The sequence below is a fragment of the Echiichthys vipera genome (genome assembly GCF_963691815.1).
Source record: "Echiichthys vipera genome assembly, chromosome: 11".
In the NCBI taxonomy this organism is placed as follows: Eukaryota; Metazoa; Chordata; class Actinopteri; order Perciformes; family Trachinidae; genus Echiichthys; species Echiichthys vipera.
In genome coordinates this window covers 9,154,913-9,176,364 of record NC_139836.1, presented here as the reverse complement: position 1 = coordinate 9,176,364, position 21,452 = coordinate 9,154,913, and the positions used below count along the sequence as shown (strand labels likewise).

Below are 21,452 nucleotides of genomic sequence, written 5' to 3'. Positions count from 1 at the left end.
GGACAATGAAAGAGGAGGGAATTCCAGCACCCAGATTAGTTTTCACCTTTGATACCAGAGCACATCGCTCACCCGCCGATTCAAAGAGCTATATGTGGATGGGAATTCACTCCATATTTTCAGACATTTCTTCACCCATACCGTCAAACACACGTCAACAGTACACATGAGCTCATACCAAGATGGATACACTTGAGAAAACACTTGAGAATACAATGCCACTCAACACAGATAACCCCAATGGAGAAGATTTCCATTTAAAATAATCTCTACTGCCATCCATCAAGCTAACATTGTGCTCTGCCGCATTAAGGAAAAGCCGTCTTGAGTGTCCAAAAGAGCTGGTGCTTAAAGCCAATCAACGCAAGTGTTCTTTGATTAAATGCAACGTCTGATTAACCCTTACCCCTAACCCTAACCATACCGCAGCAGCTACAACCCATACAGTCTGTGGTGTGGTGAAGCCTAGCGTAAAGTAAAAAGATGTCAAGTAAAGTATTCTATTGGTATCAGTTATTCTTTAAGGGGTACTTGTACCAGTATTGTATTTTTTTTAAACCCAACCCTATCACTGATCCCATCCAGCTGGCAACTTGGACTTGGAACAATTTCAAGGAGTGATCATGGACTTATTTCAATGAACTCATTTCACTGGACCTTTTACATAGAGTTACTGATTTAGACTTTATGATCAATTACAATACCGTTGTTTCATATTGTGTTTCTTCTGTATTGGTGATGCAACTTTCTGTTCATTTTTAATAGCCATTTTCCCACCTACATCAGCTGCTGCACACCCAGCTGTCCAAGGAGGAGGAATCTCTTTGAACAGACTCTCCAGAGGTTTCTTCCTTTTTTTTCTTATATGCTGAGGTTGTTTGAGGAGTTATTATTGCTGTCTTGGGCCTGTAAAGCCCTGTGAGACATTGTATGTAATGCTAGGCTATGCCAACAAATCAGACTTTTTGTCATCTTATCTTACACATTATTTTTCTGTTTTTCTTTCTCTTAAAGCCTCTACCTTGTCTCCAACATTGCTATGGTGCAGAATGATAACTATAGCCCTGCTGATGTATGAGTAATCCCCTTGTGAAAAAAGATCCAGGTAGCCAAAATGGTCAGTTTAAATTTTCCTTGAAGGATAAGGTTGGCATTATTCTGTTTATTTCTATTTTTCAAACAAATCCAATGAATAAACCAAATATTTATTTCTTTCTTTAAGTAATTTCCTAAAGCCAACAGTAGTTTGAGGCAAATGTTACAAAAAGAGGAGTAAATAGTCCACAGTGTACTATTTTTAGTGACAGAATAATGCACTCTAGTGAGTATTTACAGCATCAGGACATTGAAATTAAAATGGACTCAAACTACAGTTCTCAGCTGTAGTTCTCATCTATAACTGTGTGGCTCATTGATGTGTTTTAATCGTTTCCACAACAATGGAATTCTATGGCTACAGGTAGTGATGGGAATTGATAAGATTTTATTGATACCAATGCAGTTATCTATTCTCTTCATCCAATCCTTTATTGATTCCCTTATTGTTGTTTTAGTTCTTTTCTTTGGATTTGAAGACAAAGAGAATGAATATATATCTCACCAGGGTTATCATATAAGGCTCTTCCCTCTGTGTAAAACGCATGGTTCTACTACATTGTGGTGTGTATTATCAGAGAGTCCAGATGCACGGTTGAGCTACTCTTCCTGTGGAATTGTCTGCCCCAGATATCATCAGGTGGTTTGCTGTCCATGATTGGATATGGGGGAAAAAATGTAAATTCTGAACAATTTGCAAGGTTGGGTCTAATCTATTAAATCCCTGGCAGCCCCACTGTAGCCAACAAGAGAATACTTCCCTGCATGAAAACAGTGAAATGTGTATATTACCATCACAATCTAAAAAATATAAAAAAAATCAGAACTCTGACTACAAATCTGAAGGGCTCTTAATAGACCTTGCCTGAAGATATACCCCCTTCACCTGTCATGTTATCATTTCCCCTTCAAATTACGTAAGTCTCATTTTCTGCTGTCCTTATCTTCTCCGTAGTAGTGCACAGGGGGCCACATTGCATCAATAGCTGATCCCTAATTATAAGCCTAATAATCATCATCATCATCATCATCATCAGCAGCAGCAGAAGCAGCAGAAGCAGCAGCAGCAGCAGCAGCTCCGTGCCCTCACGGCAGATTTTAAAAGAGACGCAAATGCAGGGCATGACTCCTTGTATGCCGAGGAAAATAATGGACTTTTACAAAGTGACATGGTCATGAGGTTAAACGTCAAAGGTCATGGTGATTATGATTAGCTGTGAGGGAAAAGGCTATGATGTATAATAAACCACTTGCAAGAGCTTCATTTTTCAAATCCGTTATGAAAATGACTGTCACTTTTGACCATCAGCCTTTTCTGTTTTTGTGGTGATATACTTTTTCTAATCAGGGCCTGGCAGCAGCAGCAGCAGGGAAATGGAGGGGCAGAGCCGGGCATTATCGGAGCTGCTGTCTTGGTTGACAACAGAGGTGGACATGCAGACAGCCAGCCAGCCTTCAAGGGGACTGGATCATTTTCTACACTTCCCTAATAGAGAAAAAAATAAGCTCTTAATGTGTTTGTCTAGACTGCCCAGTATTGTGCAAATGAGTTGCTGTCCAATTCAGTTAAATGCAGTGCACAAATACAGCAACCCAATTGAAAGCCAGTGACAGAAACTCAAACAGAGGAAGAGAGAGGGGAGAGAGAGAGACAGAGAGAGAGAGGATGTTTGCACGGCATGCCCTCATTTTAACCAGGCTGTCTCTGGGGTTCAGAGAGGGTCACACTGTCGACTGGGGAACAGCTGGTGTTAGAGGGGAGCGGGGCAGGGGAGACATTTGAACATGGACAGTTTCAGTTCAGATGCCATGTTATGACGTGAAAGGTTCTTTTTTTTCATTACTTGAGTAATGTTGACTGTGTGTACTGACGGTATTCTAGGACATGAATCATATATGTCAGATGGCTCCTGTCACATGCAAAGGACAATCAGGACCTGTTTGATTTGAATCATTTGTGACTAATCATAGACAGTGCAGCAGATGTATGCAAGTACATGCAGAATTGCTTAAAAAAAACCTGACTAATTCATACCTCATCCAAGTGTTCATATCCCCGTAATTGTTTGAGAAAAATGTGTGCCAAAATCATCAACTTGGAAATAAAATCAAAATGCGAATGCATCATTATATTTCATAAAGACTGCTCATCAGCAAGAACAGTTTTACATGTCAGGCAAACGGTTTGCCTCAATAAAAAAAAAATGCAGCACAGTTTGGTCTGCATATTAATCAGTGATTATATAGGCCTGGGAATGTTCTCATTTGTCCAGGTCATCGTTATCCCCCGTTTTTTCTACTTTTGCATAGATGGCTTCTTTTACTCTTCTTTCAAATCATCTGTCCTCTCTATCCAGGATGTGGACATTGTTGTCATCAAATGAGTGGGTTTTCTCCTTGAGATGTAAGTGGACAGCAGAGTCCAGGCCTGAGGAGTTAGCTCTCCTGTGTTGGGCCTTACGTTTATGCAGTGGTTGTTTTGTTTGTCCAATGAAGAGATCTTTGCATTCCTTGTTCCATTGAACAGCATAAACGAGATTGCTTTTGGGGGTGTGTGGTGTTCTGTCCTTGGGATGTACTAATCTCTGTCTGAGTGTGTTACTGGGTTTGAAATACACAGGGATGCAGTGTTTGTTGAAGATCCTCCTGGGTTTCTCTGATACCCCAGCCACATACGGAATGACTATGTTGTTTCTCTTGTTTTCCTTTTCTTTTTCAACCACTTTGGTTTTCTTTCTGGAAGCAGCTGCCATTTTCACAAAGGTCCAGCTGGGGTAACCAAAAGTTGTGAGGGCGCCTCTCAGGTGCTTACGTTCTTCCCCTAGGGCCTGTGAGCTGGTGGGTACGCTATCTGCTCTATGTTGCAGTGTTCTAATAACTCCAAGCTTGTGTTCCAGGGGGTGGTGGGGAGTCAAACAGTAGATATTGATCTGTGTGAGTGGGTTTTCTGTATACCCCAATGTGGAGGCTCCTGTCATTCTCCATATGGACGTGGTGTCTCAGACCTCACAAAGTGCCCTTTCATCCCTTCCCAGGAGATTCAACAATCTGACCTCAAAGAACAACTGTTCACAAATGGCCTCCTGTGACTCCAACCACTGTCGTTAAGACTCAATAGAGCACTAACAAAGTCGAAACCTACATCATCGGCCTTGTGAGAGGTTAAATACCTGGATCTCCACACCAGTTAGTTGGACCAGTCCCAGCCTGGTCAGTTGCGTACATGAACTGATGAAGCCTCTTGGATTAGAGGTGAAATGTCTTCCTAGACAAATAACCAAGTCCAGTTGCTTTTGACTGAAATTGCTTTGTGGACAGTGATTTTATACAAACAACATCAAAACCATGAGACCCTCCATCCAACAGCCTGTTAACTTTATTTACACACACACACACACACACATTAGGTGCAGCAATCTGTTTTGCAGTGAGCACTATTACAATCGGTCATATGCTTAGCTGACAAGCATACATAATTTGAATAACAATAGGTTAAAGCAATGCAATTTGTATCCAGGCTAAAAGAGGGATACACAACACATTAAAAATAGAGCGTCCAATGGTGAGCATTGGGGAAGAGCGTCAATGGTAAGTATTGGAACACTCCAGCAATAGCAGGGAAAAACTGTTGATGTCTGAGATAAATGGTGGTCTGTGAGCTCTGAACTCATTAGTCAGGGAGAAAACAATCTGCATCACATGATAGGTTATTTGCCAACAGCCTTCTGTTCTGGGAGTGCAGGGGGAACTGCTGGGTGAGGCACACCCTTCCCCTTTCACACCAAAGCAAGTCCGCAGTCAGCAAACGCAGACCGGTTAAATCAGAACTGTGGCAACGGTGGCGTTGCGCATGCGCACACACACACGCACACGCGCACACACACACACACACACACACACACACACACACACACACACACACACACACACACACACACACACACACACACACACACACACACACACACACACACACACACACACACACACACACACACACACACACACACTCAACGCAATCCCCATGTGCTAATGCAATCATGCCTGACATCAAATTTAAGTGAATGTTCACAAATGGAACATGAGTGCATGTATTAAATATTAACCTAAGCGAAACCTCAACTCATGTGCGGCGAGTTCACTTAGCACAGCACAAAACTAAGCCTCGGCGTCAGCGGCTGGTGAGAGGAGGATGCACGGCTGCCTACTCACGGATGGAGGTGGATTAGTGCTCATCTGTCAGCTGTTCAACGTTTGGTGCAAGTGAGGTAAAGGGTGAAAGGTAGGCAGCTGATGCTAAGTGGGCTGCAAATAATTATCGTTTACTCTAAGAATTAGCTTAAGCTGCATAATCATGACAAAGTTTCACACCAACACAAACACACATTAGGCATTACTGATTACTCATCCTGTTAAACTCAGTGGTTACTTTCAGTCAGATTTGTGGTTTCCTCTACATCCACATGAAACCATATTTTACATTCCTAAAGTATTTATTTTGTCATTTTACCGACATCTTACCAAAATCAAGTAAAAGTAATTGATCACGATTTTTGGAAATACACTACTTTTCTCTCTTGGCAAGATATAGATTATAAGATCAATGCCACTCTCTTGTCTTTTTGGTAAATATGAAACTAAAACCAGCAGATGGTTAGCTTAGCTTAGCATAAACTGAAAACTGGTAGCCTGGATCTGTCCTAAGGTTACAAAATCCATCAACCAGCACCTCTAATGGCTTATTTAGCTATCTATGCTCTTTTGCGCTCCCTTCACTTACAAAGTAGATGTTCATTTCAAACGATATAGGTGTTACTGCCTTCAAACGTCCATGCGTCCTTAACATTAGCATAGCACCAGGGGCGCAGCTCCGAGTCAAGACTTTCTAACATGGCGATGATTGAGGAGTCTTAATAAATCTCCTCTGAAGAAAGAGGCAAAAGCAGGTAGTGTTATAGACGCCGATGGTCTGTGAGGCAATTAAATACAGAAAACATTCCTTCATTGTGTCCAATTGTTTCTCACTTGAAATTGGCTAAACTGCCTCCTTGTTTTCTGGTGGTACATCCAATTTTGGCAGTATCTATAAACTTTCAGGAAACTACAAAATTACGGACTAAATGAACACAGAGTACGGACAGAAAGTTCTGTGCCTATCCTTAAGGGCACATCCATACTATTACATTTTATTTTTATTTGTTTTCTACGTGCACGCCTATTGTGCACACTACTCAGGCGTTTTAGCTCCCTTTGAAACACTGCTGATTTTTAGTTTGAAAACTACGGGATAATGTTTAAGTCTTGGCGGGCAGAGACTTTTAATAATGATGAGGCAGACACCCTCGCTTCTTGGGCCTGAACAAATATCAGCCTTGACTACTGGTGGTCAATTTATCAGGTTAATGGATAATGAATTACAGCCGTTTCCAAGCTTCTTGTCTAGCTAGTAAATGTTAAGCAGTTAAATTCTGCATTTTATAATGCTACTGCCTATATCCACATGAAGCAGGCTATTATTTGAGTGATTTTTGAGCTAATGCCCATATCCAGCAGCGTAATCAGCCCTTTACCCTGTTTACACCAACACACACACTTTCAAGTGTCTGTGATATGTATTTTCAGATGTGTTAGTACAGATGAAAATTAGTTCTTAAGCAGTGCTTAAACTCTTGTGAAAACTAAGATAGTTTCAGTAGTTTTGCAGATGGAGCCTAATGCTCATTTAGAAATTCAATCTGTACAAAGAAACAACAGACAAACTGAAGTGTAAAAACACACATGATTGTATGGGACTATTTCCTTACCAGAAGCAATGTCTTTCTGGAGTTTTGTCATCACAGTGAGGTTGTTAGTTTGCTCAAAGTATCAACATTTGTATATCCCCAGGGACTAAGAGGTGCATATTGTACGGTGCCCTGTTTCCCTGACACAAAGCTCCTTTTTTTAAATCCACTATCAGCGAACACACAACAACATGGCATTACCCTCCTCTGTTAATATCACAATCTGTCATCGCCCCTTCCCTCTTCCTCTCCCTGTGAGACTCAGGTCACTGTCATTATCACTGTAAATACATTCATCTCCTTAAACACACACAGCAAAGCTCCTTTAGTATAAAAATGTGAGACAGAAAAGTCCAGGATACGAGGATAAAGTTAACCCAGCCGCAGGAGCTGGAGCCTGCTTGTGGGCGAACGATGAAAACTGGCTTGTTGTGTCATTATGTCTGCCTTGAGCTAAGGATGTGGACAAAGAACTAATGAGGACACAGCTCGGATATTGCTATATGCTGAAAAGTAGACGAAGGAAATAAGACACAAACAAGAAAATGCTGTTTCTGAGCTACAGAAGATCTGAAAGTTGCTGGGAGGTTATTCTCAATTAGCAACACATATCCTTCACAACACACAGTATGTGTGTATTAGCCATAATTGCTAGGCAAGAAATGTGGATTGAATCTGAATAAACAACTCACTTTAAAGGATTTCTTTAAAAAGAATGCAATCACAATCAATTGGTGTTTCCTCTCCGCTGAAGCACATAAGGCTTTCTAATTTTATCTCTCCCAACCTTCTTCATACTCTGCCATCCTTTATTTCCCTGCAGTTACTACTTTTTGAGTGACACTTGTAATGATTAAGTAGGCAATACACATTTTTCACTAAAAAACCGTGTAAAGGTAACATATTGTTTGTACAGCCTGATTATTCCCACAGTCAAAGGAATAGGCAGTTTAAAGGACATATGGTGGGATTCTTACAGTCTGTATTTTGATTATCTGTACGAGAGACAAGACCTTGTGGTCAGCTCCAGCAGTCAGCAGTAATGTCACGCTGGTATCGAGCCGATAGGAGACCCAGCCAATGAGAACTAATGTATCAAGATGGGATCCTGTCTTGGTTGGTTTGGTTCAAGATGGAGGTGCAGCAGGCAGCGAAGACAAGTGAATTGCGGTCTGTTTGAAAAGCAGATTCTCCGACTGAGACCATTGAGTCTCTGAATGAAGAGTGAGGTCAGTGGGCCTCATGTGGAAACCTTTTTATATGATCATAATATTATATTTTTAACTTGCTGTATAAGCCTGCCCGTTCTGCTCCTTTTGTAGGCCAGAAGTCCTGCTCTCGGACATCGACCAATTATATATAACACATTAAGCACCAGCAGTAGACGTATTAAGGAAATGCACAACAATATTATATCAATACCGTGTTATGACAGAAACAAAGAAGCAATGGTTTGATCTTAAGTTAGATGCACAGGAACAAATGCTAAGGTGTGCACAGCTACAATACTTACTGGATTATCGGTTAGTCAGAAAATTAATCTGCAACTATTCACATTTGTTTCAGTAATTCAGGAATTGCTGTTGTTTCCTGTTTTATGATTGTAAACTGAACTTCTGCGGGTTTTGAATTGTTGGTCAACATCATCCCCCAGCTTTTATTTTTCATAGACAAAACCATTAATCAAAAAAAAAACTAGCATATTAATCAATAAAGAAAATAATAATTTCCAAAAATCAATCCATGACTAAAATGGGAGGCGGTAAACATGACAGTCATAGTGATGGACATCAGAATATGTTCCATTACAAGGTTCAACGTATTCTCATGAACCGGTTTGTATAATATCGTCCAAAAAGTTCTGCAAAAGAGATGTAGTTAGTGTATTATATCTTACGAAACAGTGAAAGAAAGTCAACTGCCAGAAGGTGAAGGACTGGAAGTTGTCTGTGTCACCAAGGCACAAAAACTACCATTATGTGATTGTTTTAGTCAACAAAAATGGTTAGCTTAGTTAGGATTAGAAAAAAGAACCCTGGGGAAAGAACCCTGCTCTTTCAGGTGAAAGTCCCTCCATCCACCACCCCAACATGCATCCTTAAATGGAGATTTGCTGTCTTATACCATGTCTCCTGCTTTCAATTCGTGGAATACACACACAATATATGAATGAAATACACAGGAATTACTGCACATTACTTTTTGTTGTTATATGTTAAATGCATGGGAACAGCCTGCAAGGTTACACTGTCAAGAGGATGTTCCCTCGAATAAAAACCATGGGACAGCTGTTGGTGAGTGACAATTTTCCCAGCCACCAAAACCATTGAGATGTGCCAAAATGTATTTCATATTCATATCAGATCTTTAAACTTGAAGCTCATTCAGATTGTGGTATTATATTTCTCAAGTCAAATTAAGGTTTAGGAAACAACAGGTGTGGACCAGTTGTGACTTTCCTTTGTAACTAATAGAACATTCTCAACAAAATGGTGAATGTAACACATTTTCTTTAAATGGTACTACAGACACGTAAGAATACACTGCATGTGTTTAATGTTTAACATGGTTTACCCACAAAATGGAATGGAATGCCCCAGCCACAAGTTGGCAGGTGGTATGTGCTAAATGAAACCCTGGCTGTCAGAATCTGGAATTATATAGAAACTGTACATTGCAGTTTGAAGGAAGAAATGCTCAGCCGTGGCATCTAATGTTTATATCACACGTGGTATATATTGTAGCATATAGAAAAACAACATATCAACATGTTAACAAGGTTATAAAACTTGATTTGCATTGGAGGGGGTCTTTAAATCACTCAAGACCCAAAACCGGGAGACTGAGGTTTGTCTCCGTTGTTGTTCACATCCTGGAAGCTAGACCATAACCCTTTTTGAATCCTAACCAAGTCGTTTTGATGGCTAACCCTAACCATCACTTTTTGTTGCCTATACTTAACCAGTCACGTAACAGTAGTGTTGGCACCTAACCCTAACCAACACCAAAAGTAAACATCATGGTCCACTTCCAGTCGGTCAGCGTTTCTTAAGACATCATAAGAATTTCTGAGCAGAACTTTTTGGAAGATCATAAAAACCTGTTCATGAGAATATGTTGAATATTTATACATCAACTTTGACTAGTCCAGTGGTGGAATGTAAAATTTCACATTTAGTGATGTACTGTGTTTTTACTACAATTTTGATAGTATTTGCACTGTTATGATGCTGCACTACATTTCTTAGGCAAATATTGTACTTTTAACTCCACTACATTCATTTGACAACACCAGTTACTTGGTACTTTTAAATTACGAGAGTTTACATTAAAAGAAATACATGCTTAAACTAGTGGTTCCCAAACTTTTAAGCTTGTTAACACTTATGGAAAAGCAGCATGTAGTTTGGGCCCTTTTCAGATGTCTGAGCTGAAAAATTTACCAAAAGAAAAATGTTCTCGACTTCTCCGATTCATTAAAAGATAACTCTTAGAGGTCCAAGCTTTTGAATGCAGGACTTTTACTTACTATTTTTACAAAATGGTACTTCAGCTAAAGCAAAAGATAATAATTCTTCGACACTGGACTATTCTTTTTCATTCTCTTCCCTGCAAACCATCATCAACAATAACCACTACTGTCCACTTTCAAATGCAGATGCTTTCATACACAATTACATCCACACTGTATGAGACCAACACCTGTTCTACTGTAACTGTGATGCAGGGGCATCACTAGAGGAGCCTCCTGTTTCCACCAATCCACTTACTTCACATATTCATTACATCCTGTACAGTGTATGGGAACACATTGGACCGTGGCCTCAGGGCCTTTGTTATGATTGGATACTTACAAAAAGCCAGACACTACCTCTGTGTCTCTCGTTCTAAATGTTTGCCTGTGCATATTAAACAATCTGGAGTGTTGCAGCAATCAAATGCAGGAACTCCGACAGCTACACGATCACCTCAATGAATAAATGAAGAAATAAAAATGAGCCACTCCTGAGAGAGTAAGAATTTTCAGTACACAGTGTGATTGCAGAGAAGAGGTGTGTATTTTGGATGGGGTTAAAAGGGGGGGGGGGGGGGGTTGTCACTGTGATGAGGACAGATGATGAGGCTGCATTGCTATAAACAAGTGAGTCAGCCCTCCCTTCAGTCAGACACAGGGCTGCGGGAGGCGGGTGAAGGGAGGAGGAGGCGGGACAGAAGGAAGGACACAGGAAACTGTCCCCGGTGCTGAAATCGGGAACCACTGCTTTCTAGCTTCAAGTTTAGATCAGTCCAGGAAGAAGAAGAAGAAGAAGAAGAAGAAGAAGAAGAAGAAGAAGAAGAAGAAGAAGAAGAAGAAGAAACAAAATCCAAAATAGAGGCATGCTGTCTTTCAATATCTGACCCACATCTGGAACAATCTGTATCACTAGTTTTAGTGTAACAGGTCAGTAACTGAGTGGCTTTCTAATGCGAGAAACAAAATGATGCACCTATTACACCTGCTGAGCTCCAAAATCCACTGCAGGGGGAGTGTAATATATGCCCAAACAAAAGCTTTGCTGTCAAGTTTTTCCACACACATCCCATCCAAAGTCGGTTATTTGGCATTCTGATCACAAAGCCAGGGGAGGGAGATTCTCTACCATGTAATTCTTTCTGAGCCAAGTCAAAAAGATTCTCATTAAAGTACTTTTTATATCTCACACTTCAGTCTCCAGGGACAATTGTATTGGGTTGTCTTGGTATTTGTAGACTAATCATCTCCACACACACAAACACACAATGTGAAAGGGTCTGGATCAACAGGAATTGGATATTGCATTGTGGCTTTCAGGCATCCATATTCTTTGAAATGATTTGTGTTGCATTATTCATCTTTCAAAGCTGTCATGCTTTGTGGCTAACCCTCAGTCAGTTTGCTCAACATCACAGATGCACCATGAGATGGCTTCTTCCACTGTATATTGCCGACAGCTGATCTAAGGAGGAATTCAACTGTATCATTTAGAACCAAGGAAGGTGATACATCTATATTTGATACTGATGCGACTGCTGAGATCAGGGCACAAATCTTACTTCACTCAGAAACACCACTGTCACCTGCCACATTGTCACAGCAGCTGGGATGTCAAAGTTGGCCATATAGACTTTGTAACTTGTCACCTTGATTTTCCTTCAGAACACCAAAGCAGCACTGATGTTGTTTCAGCGCTTTCACCACATGATTTACAAATGAGAGCTTCACTGATGGAATCTCCCTACTCATAAATACTGTCAATTAAAAATGGTCAACTTGCAGCCAGGCAGTAACAGGCATTTCCTCTCAGTTTGACATGAAAAGATTATGCAACAGGTTCGGTACTTGCAGAAGCCACCCTATAGGCTGTAAGGGAAATTGTTGCAATATATAGTATTTTAGATGAGGCCAACAGGAGCATGATGTCACGAGTCCGTAAATAAGGGTCCTTTTCTCGGGCACTGCAGAGACCAGGCGGGTGTGGTGACTGCAGACGCGCAATCCCCGGCGCAAACGCTCACATAAGACCGTGATGTGCACGTCCCTGTGACGGCTTTCGATCATCGCTAAGACTACCTTCTTGTCGGACGTGTCCTGAAGTTGAAATTATTAATCTGCTCTCAGGGAATTTGACACATTTTCCCATCTCGCTTTATTCCGACAGCCACAAGGTGCCCATTGACGGTGCGCCTCCCCAAGCCCGTGTTTGATAAAAAAAAAAAAAAAAAATACATGCACAATGACAATCTGACATCTGCTCTCCATCTGACAGCAGGTTAGCATTCTCCATAGACACCCCACTCTCTCCACCAGAGCACCCCTTGACGTTGTTCTAAGCCGCTTCCCCTCTGTACCCCACTCTTTCTCATTCCTATGCGGCTTTTTTTGCCTCCCCGAGCTTATTTCCACACACGTACAACAACGGAATTGAGCAGCGGCTTCATAAAATATGCAGATAAAAAGGCAACTCGGAAAACACCGACATCTCAAGCACAACACTTTTCATGCTCTACTGAGAACTGACCTCCCAGTCTAACGAATCCCACTCTTCGGTAAACATCCGGAGGATTTCTTTTCATCCAAAAAAAGCGGACCAGGCGCAGCGGCTCTATGGAGAGACTGGGCGATGCGATGCCATTGCGCTTTTGGAATTATCCTCATGAAATCAATTTGAACAGGGGGACGTCGTCGGGAGAAGGCATCTCGGCGGCGTCGAGACCAACTTGAGCGACACAGATGAACGACGCTATGCTTTACAGTCCAACATTTTGCTCGGCGATGGTTGCAACCAATTAGCACACCACTTGCGCTCGGAGACGAATAGCTCCTGACAAGACGCTCCTTCTCTTGAGCCTCCCTTCTATTTCAGCTGCTGTGCTGCTTTTTGTGAAAAAGGTAGCAGACTATACAACACACGCAACTTCTCGTTTCCAGGATATAGGGGGGAATTTCGCGTAGCGGATACTCCAAAGCCAATAAATCCCCTTAGCGCATTTGACAAATCCTTTCCCTCTGCCGAGGAGCAACAATAAAGAAAGCCTTTAAAGGTCCCTGCATGAAGCGCCTCTTAAAACACGTGACTCCATCTATCCATGGTGAAAAAAAGATGCATTTGATCCATAATAGGCCCTAAGCAGTGTTATGTGGGGGCATGGTGGTGCTAAAATGAAACACACTGGTACCACACAGTAGACTACTCACCATTAGCACAGCAAAGTTATTATGATGGGTGCAATGAATAGTGGTCGTGTTGCCCCCGGAGCCTGTTATGTGGCAGCCCTCTGCCCTCCAGCCACCGTGTCCATCCAGCAGGTCAAAATCCCAATAGGCTGCGGTGGGGTCTACACCCAGTGCGAAGTGCCTGAGAGCAATAGTAACGGAGTGTACGGCGCTCCCGAGGCTGCACCCATCTGCAAGAAAAGCAAGACATTCAATTAAGGAAACCAAGTGGAAAGTCTGTAAGTGCTACGGCCAAAAGAAGCGTGTACATGGGCGCATACATTCACATACAGACACATGCGCGTCATAGTCATTGCTCAAGTGGCAGATTGTTGTATTAAGTGCTGTAGGATAAACTTTAATCTCAAATCGTGGTCATTTTTTCAGAAATAAAAAATGCAGCAATGAAGTGCAATGTATCCATGCAGTGATGCCATTCACTTTAATGAAATAAACAATAAGAGAAAGTAATTGTGCTTTGAATTATATTTTGGTACACTGGCATCGGAGCTCGTGTGCCAACGTGTTGCGCAGAACAAACTGACAGACTGTATGTGTTGGTGTGTGTGTGTGTGTGTGTGTGTGTGTAAGCATGTCGGCAATACAGCACAGCGTTGACATCACAGACATGATGAGAAAAATGGATTTCCGCTTACCTAATTTGGTGAAAGCAACTGGTGTTGAAACGCTCCTACGTTTCCCATCGTCTGCGAGATTTGACGAATTGCCCGTACAAGGAAAGAGTTTCCCATTGCGAAACACAATAAACTGCAGCTTGCAAGTGGAGTTATCAACAGATTGCAACGCAGAGGAGGAGATAGACGTACCAGCCAGCGGCAAATTGATTGAGGCGACTGCCACTGAGTTCTGCGGATGGAACAAAAAAGAGAGGAAAATAAAAATTAAATAATGTATCCGAGATGCGCAGGGGGAAAAAACAACAAAAAAACAAACTCCCATAGAAAAAGACTGAGAAATTGCTTTCCTCTCCAGGAGTGGAGACGACCAAGGGAATGACCAAGGGAATGAGAATCACGTTTGAAGCGCTCTAGTGCGCCTATTTGGTCAGGCTCCCTGCCGCAGAGGTGGAAATGGTTCTTACCATTTCATCTTGAGGGCACCTCAACACTGCAGCTTGATTTAAAGAGACACCCGGTCTGACTTTATCCCCTTTTTATCGACTATGAACAAAGAACACCCGAAAAAAAACAAAAAAATCTGGAGGGAAGGGGCGAAAAAGGCATGGCTTGCATGGGCACGTCAAGGTGTAGACACTCGCCATCTTTGAGCACAAGTGCATCCAAACGGATCTTGTAAACTTGCTTTTTATTGCTATAACTGCAAGCAAAACCCCTCCAAGAATCCACTGTGCAGCCAGACCCAAAAATCCCATCAGAGTTGCATTCAGGATCCACAATCCCTCTGATCTGTCATGGCCTGTACCTTATAATAATGCATATTGAACAAACGACATATCAGCAGCCAGGAGTCTATCTTCTGTCCCAGGAAGAAAACATGTGTCTAATATCAGGAACCAGCCTTTTGGAGCTACATGATAACAGCTGTCGGGACTTTGCCACAGCTTTTAGTGAATTGACACCCCTGGTGGACAGAAATGTTGCTCAATGGTGTGGCAGTGACGACTGTACTTAGGACAGGACAGGCAGCACTTAACCCTGCCAGAAGGTCAAGTTTAATAATCAAAAAGCCTCAAAAGCGGTATTGTCAGCATATAAGACCTGCACATGTGGCCACACACTGCCCTCAATGCATCTTATCAGGTGCTGAACTGTACAGGCTCTAACATGCTCAATATTTCATACATAAACGTGGACCAGAGGAACTACACTGTACTTATAAAAGGCAATAAGCACATGTTGTTGGAAAAGAAAAAAAGGTCCTACAGAAGCCGATGACAGCCTTGCTTGCAATTATTATTTTTTTGAATGCCTTTATCTCAAGATCACGAGTTAATTGTTTTGTTATCTTAGGGAAATTAGATAAGTACCTCAATATTGTGAGAAAACAAAAGAAAGTTTCCTCCTATTACTTGTGTTTATTAGAGATCAGAAGTTCAAACTGTGCGCTGGAGTTGTTGACAAAGGGTACAAAATAACGTACATATACAGTACATTGAAATAAGACTAACTCTATTATATTCACATGAAATTCAAATCATGTAACCTTTGATCTGCAAAGAAGTTCAATTGTAAGGGAAATCGCTTTATTCCTTGATGTTTTGATCGCTGAAAATGAAATGAATATTCCCTGAATGACTGAAACATTTCAGTTGAGGACATCTCTGACTAAATACTAACATAAAATCAATCTTTTTTATTCTCTCAATTTTTAGAGATATTCCAAAGCCCACTGTTCAATGTGACGTCGCAGTGATGTATTATTCGTCATTTTTGGACGTCCAATTTCAGTCAACTAAAGGGGTCTTTTGTAACGCCAGGTGGCATCTTATTTCAATGTTTATCAAAAGTCCAATGTTGACGTCCATGGGACACTGTTTAAGGGCTATTTATAGTCCAAATGATGTCTTTTGAACATCAAGTTTAGACTAATTTTAGGCTGCTTATGGCCGCCATTTAGCGCCTACGGTCCCTCTGACCACCAACTCAAACGTACCAGCCCAAGGACACAAGGATCATGACACAGGGTTTGAACAGCTGACTTTCCAAACATTGGCCAACCCGCTCCCACCTCCCATCAAAATAAACCAGTTAAAGAAAAACAGGAACATTTAAAATAACAAAAATAAATACACCATTTACATTTCCTGCACCTGTCATAGACATCCAAATAAGGTCCAATAAATGTACCCATTTCAAAGGTCAAATTTTGAACATGGACATCCAAATAGTGGATCTAGTTTGGATGTCGAATAGATGTCCAGAATTGGTTAGGGAACGACGGACCCAGTATAGACTTAATCTGGACATCTATCCAATGTCCAATGTTTAGTGGGAGTCACCGTGGGCTTGTTAAGGCATTTAACATCACAAATGCATTTAACATCAATGACAGTACATAAGGGTGTACTACAGGTGTAGCATCAGCTGATTTGACAATGGAGACTGGCTTGAACGCTTTGCATGATGGCATGTCACTCATTATAAGTAATAAGAGGCAGCCATTTTTTTGTTTTCACATGATTGATTATCCCGTCATCTCGAGATAACAAAGCTGGTTTTCCCAAGATAAAAAAAATAATGAACTTCTCTAGTGCGAAACTCCTGGAAAGCAAACTTTGTCGGGATATGACACACTTTAGTTTCCAGAATAAACCAATATTCTCTTTGTTGATGATTACAAAGGAACTGTGTTATTAACACATGTATGCACGACGGACATATTTCTAGGAAGAACCAAAAAACACTGTTTATCCAGCAAGTGACTGGATAGATAGTGAATAAAGAATGATGCTAATGATGAGGCTGATGATGTGTTCATAGTAAAGATAATGTGTTGCATGGGGGGTTTCACTTTTCAAATGAAGTCTGTTTTTTATTCAGCTTTAAATCACGTCACCCTACAGTGTGAGGGGATCAGCACTTTGAGCCTAGAGGGGAGGGAAGCTTCTTGCCAAAGATGAATGCCCATAAAGCACCCTTACAGTTAATGGGGAGCTGCTTAGTCAGATGTTCGGCCCAATCAATTTTGCGGAGAAAGATGGCCAAATTTTTTAAAATCAAGTTAATTAAGAGCTCCTTTGTCCATTCTTATGTTTCTTACAATGGCTACAGTGATGTGGTGTTTGTCAAAGGGGACATGCTCATTTTCATACTTGTATTTTGTGTTTCTACAAAAACATGTCTACATGTTTTAATGTTTAAAAAACACATTATTTTTCTCATACTGTCTGAATATACCTGTATTCACCCTCTGTCTGAAACAATCTGTCTCTTAATGACCCCCCTCCTGCTCCCCTCCTGCTCAGAATTTCCAGGTCTTCTGCATCTGCACATTCTGTGTCTCTGCACTGTCATTGCAGCCGGGGAATGACTGTAACGGCACTGTAGCTGCACTTTCTACATATATATATATATATATATATATATATATATATATATATATATATATATATATATATATATATATAGTATAGTTGTGACATCACAACCATACAGAAGTCCAGATGGATTGTTTAAAGACACCGTTTCTGAATACAGGCTGTGTGCATTTCCTTGTGGATTGAGTCCTTTGATACTTTCACAGTATTTATATAGCACACCCGCCTGCTTTACTTGAATCTTGAAACTTACATTAAAAATAAAATAAAAAAGACATAGAAATCTGACTTTTCACAATATGGACCCTTTAAAAGCCACATTTCTGATTGTTTACAGCTAATCAAATTGGTCTGACCTACAGCGGTCGAAACATGTTAGCTATCTTAATGGTATTGCCACTGTAATAAAGGCTTTAAAATGATTTCCTAACTTGTTTTTTTTTTTCATTGTTTTTTTTCATTTTAGAGAGCCTGGATTGGATTCCTATTTATCTAATCTGTTTTGGTGTTCAGTGATGGATGATCCCCAGTTGGGAAAATAACTAATCATCTTTGTATCATTGCAGTTTTTACCTGCTTTGTAGTAAGAAAAAAGACATGGAAATCTCACATTTTACAACACAGGCCTTTAAATGTGGGTTCCTTGACAATGACAGGCCCTCAGATACAGGGCTTGTTTCGGTCCTCCTAGCCCTTCATTTATCCTGGAGAATAATTATATATAGGTGAAAAAGAGCAATGGCGTGCTTAGGCACATTTCCTATACATTACACCCACTGTGTGCAAGGAGCCAGTGTTGATTTTACAGCTATGGGTTTGTTTGCTATTAGTTTCTGCGTTGACTCACTGTTGAAAGGCTATTGATTTCCATCCTGCAGTGTGTGCATGTGTGGGGAGGGCAAGAAAGAGAGAAAAGCCTTGCCTTTGAATTTATGTTGCATCATTTTCTTTCTCCAAACGGCTCAAGCTTGGTAGTCTGTTTCCGGGACGTCATGGGGCAGAATGCAGACATCAGAGATAGGGGAGGCGAGGATTTGACCATTGAGAGACGGGAGAGTTCAACACAGGGCCAGCTCCCTTCTCCTATGGTGAACACAGATGCCAGGTGACCTCCATCCCCAGGGGGAATGTTTTCAAGGCGTGCAACTCACAAAAAATATCTTATCTTGTATACTTGTCTCCTCATCTCTTTCCATATCTTTTATCCTATTTTATGTGCTGTATCAAAGGGATTTACAGCCCAGAGGTTGAGCTATAAGCCACAGCGTACGCAAGGTCCTGTTCTAAGCGACAATCTATGTTCCTCTTGAGCAACCTAAACAGCTACATTTCCTCAACCCCAATGCCACCGGGGACCTTGCACATCGGAGTTGATTTAGCTGGTTGTACCTCAGCCATCTGACCTTCCTCCAAGCCCCTCCCTTTCCAACAGGGCAGCATGCTGTAGCCTTAGTAACCATAATCACACACTCCCCTCTGTGTTTCGCTCTAGCCTCCGGATCGTTCTCCTTCTCCTACTTCTTCCTTTCCTTACACAGGGCATCCAGGTGAATGTCAGCTCCTATTTCAGGCTGTTCCCTCTCCTTCACTTCCCTCCCTCCATCCTCCCCCACCTGCTCCTTGATGCACAGCCCTGCTATTTGATAAAACCACAAACAGCCTGCAGGGCAAAACACAACAGCGCTGTCTGACCCGGGGCAGCCACCAAATCACAGCATAAACATCACGCTTAAACACGGCTCCTTGACTTCACAGGGGGGAATTACGTTCGATGTGTGTTTAGACAAAGAGCTGAAAATTAAGAGCCGATAAATGTGTTTTTATTGCATAATCCAAAATTAGAAAAAAGCTACAGCTCTGGGCCTTTGTAGAAATATCTGTGAGAGAGAGAAATTTATTTAGGTGGCAACTCGAAAATTAACTCTAAATGAAATGAATTTAGCTCAAAGAGCAGCCTGCTGAGCCCGGCTCCAGCCGAAAAGAACTGCTGACGAGCATGATGGGCGATTTGCATAGTTTTTTTGTAATCATTGGCAGTCCTGTCAGCGCAGACGTGGTCAAAGACACATTGACCGTGACAAATAGGTAGACATTAGGAAACTTCAGGAGGCAATTTTCTAACATTAAGTTTCAGAGTCTGACAAAAAATAATCACAGTTTTCTCACAAGACCTTGTACACAAGCTTCTGCGGGAGCTGCTTTCGAGGTTTGTATTTGTATTGACATTAAAAATATAACAAAGGAAACATAATACTACAAAAGTGATTGCCATGGTTGCAGCGTGAAAGGTTTCCTCTTGAGCATTATGTAGTGTTGTTAGCATTATTTATCAAGAGAAATTAAACACAGTCCTACATGGTTACCATGCCAACGAGTCTGTTTCCACCAGACGGGTTGTGTTGGTTGGTTAGGGTGGGTGGGGGGGCATTTGAGCAGATTTGAAGCAGGAAATCAGGCTCTTTGGTGAGGCAGAGATGTGCTTTAGCTGTCAGCTAGACTCTCCTCAGTCAGCTCTGACTCAAGCTGTCACATCACAGGGTTCAGTCTTAACAAAAACATTCAAGAGGTTGTTACAGATGGACAACACAGTTTGATTAAATAGGCATTGTGGATAACAAATTAATGATTTGTTTCTGCGTAAAAGCATAACTAACATATTAGCTGCAGGGTGATTGATAATGAGCCACAAGGAACCAAAACAGATCTTAGAAGGGACGTTTTCAGCATTCATTTCTGCAAATACATGATACAGAACCTCCACTGTCATCTTCCTTCGTCGAGTGTGTCAAACCATTTCCCAATGCCACATCAGTGTAGCCTCCATCATGCCCATTATTAGTGAAGGCTAAGATGACTGAGTACAGAATGTCTCTTGAAAGCACATATTCCCATGCAGCACCGTAAGAAACAACTTTGAGCACAAAAAATTGAAAACAGACAGTATTTTGTTCCTCTGAGTCATCTCTCATTTATTCTATATTCAACATATTCTGTTAGAGCTTGGTGGTATTGAGCCAAGCAGGTAGTTTCTGTTTAATGTGTAGATATTTTAAGATATCTACCAATGAATCTTGAGATGCAACTTGTCCTTGTATAGAAAGTAGTTTCAATGAAAATGGTGAGATCTGTGGATTTACCTTCAGTGAAAGGAACATAGTTTTGGGAAATTTCAGACAGACAAAATGTTGGTATTGGACAATTCTGCCAACAAACAGATAATGTTAACATTTTTTTTTAGATCCAATCAAATTATTTTTAAGAAATTAGATATTGCCTTCATGATTATTACACTAGGTAAGGGAGATACACTTAAAGTGGTCTGTCGTTTAGGAATGAGGATATGTTGCTTTGTGATTTAGATGAGCCAACCCTTTAATATAATTCAATCTTTTTTGTCTGTGGGGGAATATTTGGCTTCATAATTGCTTTTCAACTCATATTTCAGTTAAATTCCAGTTGAGCTGACACACTGACTTAAAAGGATTGTGTCTTGATGACAACGGGTTTCCTCGCTGGTTTTAGCTTTGCAAGCTTTGGCTTAGAGAATATAAGTACTTCATAATATACACATTTTTCTGAAAGCTCATTGTGTAGTAAGAAATCAATATGAAAACATGACATCTGTGTCTGTATTCTCTCATGAGCAGACAGAGAAAAGGTTTGGAGGTGTCAATATTCAATAATCATGTCCATTCGAGGTGAAAAAAAAAATGTCTCTCCAGTAAGCGCCTACAGAGAGCCAATGACAAACACAGGCCTTTTATCTATTCATGTATTCATTCACCCTCTAAACCATTCATTACCTGCTTATTATGTAACATGC

The 21,452-nt window shown here is 41.0% G+C and overlaps 1 protein-coding gene across 1 annotated transcript in view; it reads right to left on the bottom strand.

Annotated features, from left to right (window-relative positions):
• Positions 1–21,452, bottom strand: part of adgra1b (adhesion G protein-coupled receptor A1b) — a gene marked incomplete at its 5' end in the record, with an annotated part of 178,159 nt that overhangs the window by 43,912 nt on the left and 112,795 nt on the right. The window contains 2 exons of the mRNA XM_083922752.1: positions 13,594–13,802; positions 14,268–14,478. Coding sequence (XP_083778878.1) covers positions 13,594–13,802; positions 14,268–14,478 — 420 coding nt within the window. The remainder of the gene's footprint in view (positions 1–13,593; positions 13,803–14,267; positions 14,479–21,452) is intronic.